Source organism: Berghia stephanieae, chromosome 1, assembly GCF_034508935.2.
Source record: "Berghia stephanieae isolate SIO BIC M18660-M18661 chromosome 1, UCSD_Bste_1.3, whole genome shotgun sequence".
Taxonomy (NCBI): domain Eukaryota; kingdom Metazoa; phylum Mollusca; class Gastropoda; order Nudibranchia; family Aeolidiidae; genus Berghia; species Berghia stephanieae.
The window spans coordinates 1,347,202-1,352,201 of record NC_088360.1 but is presented as its reverse complement, the minus strand read 5'-3'; the positions used below and the strand labels follow the sequence as shown (position 1 = coordinate 1,352,201).

The 5,000-nt window shown below is 34.8% G+C and overlaps 1 protein-coding gene across 4 annotated transcripts in view; it reads right to left on the bottom strand.

Annotated features, from left to right (window-relative positions):
- Nucleotides 1-5,000, bottom strand: part of LOC144966048 (calcium homeostasis endoplasmic reticulum protein-like) — a 100,446-nt gene that overhangs the window by 33,011 nt on the left and 62,435 nt on the right. For all 4 annotated transcript variants that reach the window (XM_078902085.1, XM_078902057.1, XM_078902067.1 and 1 more), the window contains 3 exons: nt 3,201-3,371; nt 1,873-2,291; nt 1,003-1,107 (listed from right to left, as the gene is read on the bottom strand). In XM_078902085.1, coding sequence (XP_078758211.1) covers nt 1,003-1,107; nt 1,873-2,291; nt 3,201-3,371 — 695 coding nt within the window. The remainder of the gene's footprint in view (nt 1-1,002; nt 1,108-1,872; nt 2,292-3,200; nt 3,372-5,000) is intronic.

Sequence of the window (5,000 nt, the reverse complement as noted above, 5' to 3'; positions counted from 1 at the left end):
ACATAAATGGTTTTCATTAAAAGTCACTTCGCCATCTAATTTTTTTTTTAAGTCTTTGCATAGAAATGTGGGATGATCGGACATGATATCAGTCTGAGAGTGAGTGGCCAAAAATGTAATCAACATCTAATGTTACAGAATGATAGATAAGACTGGCATGTGGACACACAGCGGGGACATTTTTTATCCTTCACAAAATTTTAAGAAAAGAAAAAGGGATGTTGCTTGGTGTATTCGTTTGGAAAAAAAAAGAAACAAAATTATGACAAACGTGGGAGTTTCAGCTTGTTTAATTAACGCTATTGTATAATTGGTTACAAAGAGTGTAGCACTGTAGTTTTTAATGATTATGTCAGAATGGTAATAGTAATATGTAGGAATGGTGATATAATCATGATGATTTGTCCTACCTTCACTGTTATACTTTGTTGTCTTTTTCTATTTAAAGATATCATATTAAAGTTCAATGGCAATAACCCATTTAAGCTATCATTATGATTCCCTATTCACATCTCTCAAATAAGATATGTATGATCAACAAGATAGTTGGATTTTTAATCATTACGATTCCCTATTCACATCTCTCAAATAAGATATGTATGAACAACAAGATAGTTGGATTTTTAATCATTACGATTCCCTATTCACATCTCTCAAATAAGATATGTATGATCAACAAGATAGTTGGATTTTTTAAAATAATTAAATACTCAAATGTATCTTGTACTTGTACGTTTCTAAGGTCCAGGAAGTGGCGGTTCATTTGTTTTATTTAATTAATCAGTCTTCATCTCATCTTAAAGGTCATATCAAGGGGTACTAATGGAAGGGTTGAAAGATGAAAAGTCTAGATATTTATCATCAGCGTTTAGAAGAAACAAACACCCATGAAAAGGAAAACATACGAGAGCTTTTCAAATAGAGAGAAAAATAATAAAACCAAATAGCAATGAATTTAGCTGCAAGTCAGGTCTGTTCCTTGCTTATTTGGGGGCTATCTACCTGCTGTTGCTGCATCAAGGCTTGGTACTGTGCAGCCAGATTGCTCTCACTTTGCTTGACCTGGTCATTGATGTGCGTCTGCAACTGGTTGATTTGGCTCTTCACCTGATATTGGAATAATAATAATAATAATAATAATAATAATAATAATAATAATAATAATAATAATAATAATAATAATAATAATAATAATAATAATAATAATAATAATAATAATAATAATAATAATAATAATAATAATAATAATAATAATAATAATAATAATAATAATAATAATAATAATAATAATAATAATAATAATAATATTATTATATTATTATTATTATTATTATTATTATATTATTATTATTATTATTATTATTATTATTATCATCATCATTATTATCATAATAACAATTTAAGAGAGAGCACTTGAAATTGTCAGCATTTAAGCCTTTTTTACCCCTGCAAATCCTAGAATTCTTAAATTTGCATCAAGATACAGTTTTGAACAAGAATCTTTTTGAATCACGGCCTACATTAAAATTTTGAGCAAACATAAAATGCACTGAATCACAAAGTGTCAAGTAACAGGTGGTTATTAGTTTGTTTGTTTTATAAACCGAATTGTGTATGGCATAAAAACATTAAGTGAGTATCTGCCAATACTGCAAAGGGGCACGTCAAACCATCGATCATCTTGTCCTGCAATGCCCAGTAACAAAATTAGAAGGGGGGTACGAAACAGTCTTTGAAGCCGGAGATGACCTGACATCATGGATCGACAAACATAATCTGGAGGTGGAGCCATACGCTACTACTATATTAAGTGAGAAATTTGCAAAGGGCTTCAACAACTCCCTGATTTCGTGCACTCTCTAATATGATTACCTGGTTGATTTGGTCTTGTAACTGGGGGTTGGGTTGGTGTGGTGGTGGTGGCAGCTGTTGTTGTTGTTGTTGTTGTTGGTGCTGTTGGGGCGGAGGTTGCTGTTGCTGTGGTGGTGGGTGTTGCTGTTGCTGCTGCTGCTGTTGTTGTTGCTGTTGCTGCTGTTGCCATTGTTCTGGTGGCATCATTGATGGGGGAAGCTGTTGTTGGTCTTGATGTGGGAGTTGCTGCGGGGGTGGTGGTTGATGTGGCGGTAGTTGAATTTGTTGCGGCGGTGGCTGTTGCATCATGGGAGGTGGTTGTGACATCATCTGACCTGGTGGTGGCTGTTGTGGTGGAGGCTGTTGTAGCATGTGGGGTGGGGGAAGCCCCTGCTGATGATGTTGTTGCTGTTGCTCCATCTGACGGTTTTGATTCATTTCTGAGAGAATCAACAAATAAAAAGTAAACTTGACAAAAACTGGGTGGATTAAATTAAGAAGCCCAAAAAACAAACAAAACTGAAAAAAAAACTTTTTAAAAAAACAACCCCCCCCCCCCCCCCACCCCTTTCCAAAAAAATTTTGTTTTTTTCTAATTCGACTCTACTCAATACTCTCTGAGTGGCAACATGACCACTAATTCACGACTTTATTGAAGATAAGGGAAATCCCTGTGATATCGGACCTACTTCAAACACTTGCTGCTTTCTTATTTCTTATGGTAACTATAAGCTGTCTTTTCCATCCAGAAGATGCAAATATCACCTTTGCTCTTTCGTTAGAGCTAACTAATAAACATTTTCAGGGCATCACATTTCAGATCGTATATTTTTTTCGCAATTTTAAATAAAATTGTTTTTCATTTTGACCAAACCTTAATTCTTTCTTTTAATTCATTGTTATTGTATTTTGCTAATGAGGACGTTTCTTATCAATATTTCAACCTACTAAGAGTTAGCTGAATTTAAAGTCAAAAACTAAGTCAATGAAATTATCGCAATAGCATGTGAATGGTAAATAGTAATAGTAAATCATGAATTTATATAGCGCCTAAACATCCATGTTAATCGTGCTCTGAGGCGCTTTATATAATAAAAATGTTTAAAAACGACAAGATTAAAAATCACGACACTACATAATAAGCATGAATACAAAAACAAACCAAAAAAAAACATTGTTAAATTTCATTCCTTTTGGTTATATATTTTATTAACTCATGAGTAAGTAACTGTACTCAAGGCATTTAGGTCCAACACATTTACAACAGTACTTAGCCTACGGGATGAATTTGTCTACTTAAAGAATACAAATTATGAAGAACATGAAGACATAAGAAGTTGTTGACTTACGAGCAATCTCCGAGGCCACTTTGAATTTGTAATAGGTATAGAACTCGCCACCAAACAGGAAGGAGAATCTGGGGTTGTCCTTTTGCTTCTGTTTAGTCATCTCTTCAAACTGGGGGCCATTACGGGCCACAAAATTGGCCAGCTTGTCGATGATCTTCTGCATCTCATGGTCTGTAACGATGAAAAATAGAATAATTTGTTTTTGTTTTTGTTTTAAAGGGTTTTACGGAGCTTGCAATACATTAAGGTCATATCAGCGCCAGTACAAAGGAAGAAAATGGGATCATAAAAAGTTCTAGAATTACAATTAAAGCACAAAAGAAAAGGTGAGACAAAGGGGAATTGGTTCAAATAGGAAACAGATGTAGATTCCAAGAGCAAACTGTCAAAGTACTCAGTTTGAGATCACCTAAAAGTCTCATCCAGACACAAGCACAGGTCCCCACTAAGAGGAATATACACTCAAATGTTTACCAATCATTTAATATAATATGTAAACTAAACATAATAAACTGCACAGCAGAGAGATGATTTACAAGGAAAAAAATATCTCCCAAAACTATAACTATACATTCGACTGTTTCCCTCCCAGCCAAGGAAGTCTGGCAAGGGTCAGGACAGAACTAAGTAATCTCATTCCAAGACAATGACAGGAAACAATTGGAAAACGGGTATGGGGGAATAGAAGACACAGCATGTACCTCCCTGCCCACTATGGGAGGTCAGGATCCCCACCCAGAAATGGAAGAATTCCTCCTAATGTTAGAGGAGAAAAAAAAAATAATAGAACGTAGGTGGTAGCCGCTGTTGAGTTTCAAAATATAAGAAATTAAAAACAAAAATAAATTAATTTAATTTTTTTTTTCCAAAACCTTCCTAGTATTGGACAAAAGACTTATTTATTACCTACAGACTTGACTAAACCTAAATAGTGTAAATGTTGCTGCTCGAAGCTCGAAGAAATAAATAATGTTTTGTTTATTCATCTTAACTACGCCACTACCACATCATCTCATTCATCTGTGGTGTTTCATTCATCCTGTTTTGTTGATGAAGGGGAAACCTGAAACGTTCATTTGATCTGTTTTTGTAATTAAATCGAAGCTTACATTCAACTTCACGTTATTATTTATCTAAACCTAAATAATATGTCAAAGCTACTGCCTGGGATGTGGACAAAACAGCCAAAATACCGGCATTTCATCATTTTGGTTGTTTGAAAATACAGGCAACTTGGCATTTCAGCCAATATGGCATCCAAGATAAATTTTTTAATAATAATAAGCAACTCACTTGTGTCATTTTCTGTGCGGCTATGTGGTCTAGTGGTATGACACTCGCTTTCGGATTGGAAGGCCCAGGGTCCGAGCCTCGCTCGGTGCATAGTTGAGTCCTTAGAGAAGGCTCTTTACTCACATTCTCTCACTGTACTCAGATGTAAAATGAGTACCTGGCCGTTAACAGCGTTGTCTCTGTCTGCAAAAAATTGTAATATCGCCTAACAGGCGTCATGTCCCGTCCTACATGTTAAATGTTGCTGATGGTCAGGGACCCCTTGTAAAGCGCTTTTAGTACGTTTAGTGGATATCGCGCTATATAAAAGCTCAATTTTTTAATTTAAAAAAAAATTTCTTCTTCTCATTCCAAAGACCAGTAGATCACCCCTGGTGTACTAATCTGGGGTATTATCTTTTTCAACAGAATTAAATTTGCTGTGTAGAAAATTCTATTAATAATTATTTATTTCTGTCCATAGTTTACAATTCCCAAAAGGCTTTCCAGTATCAACCGTTTAATCTT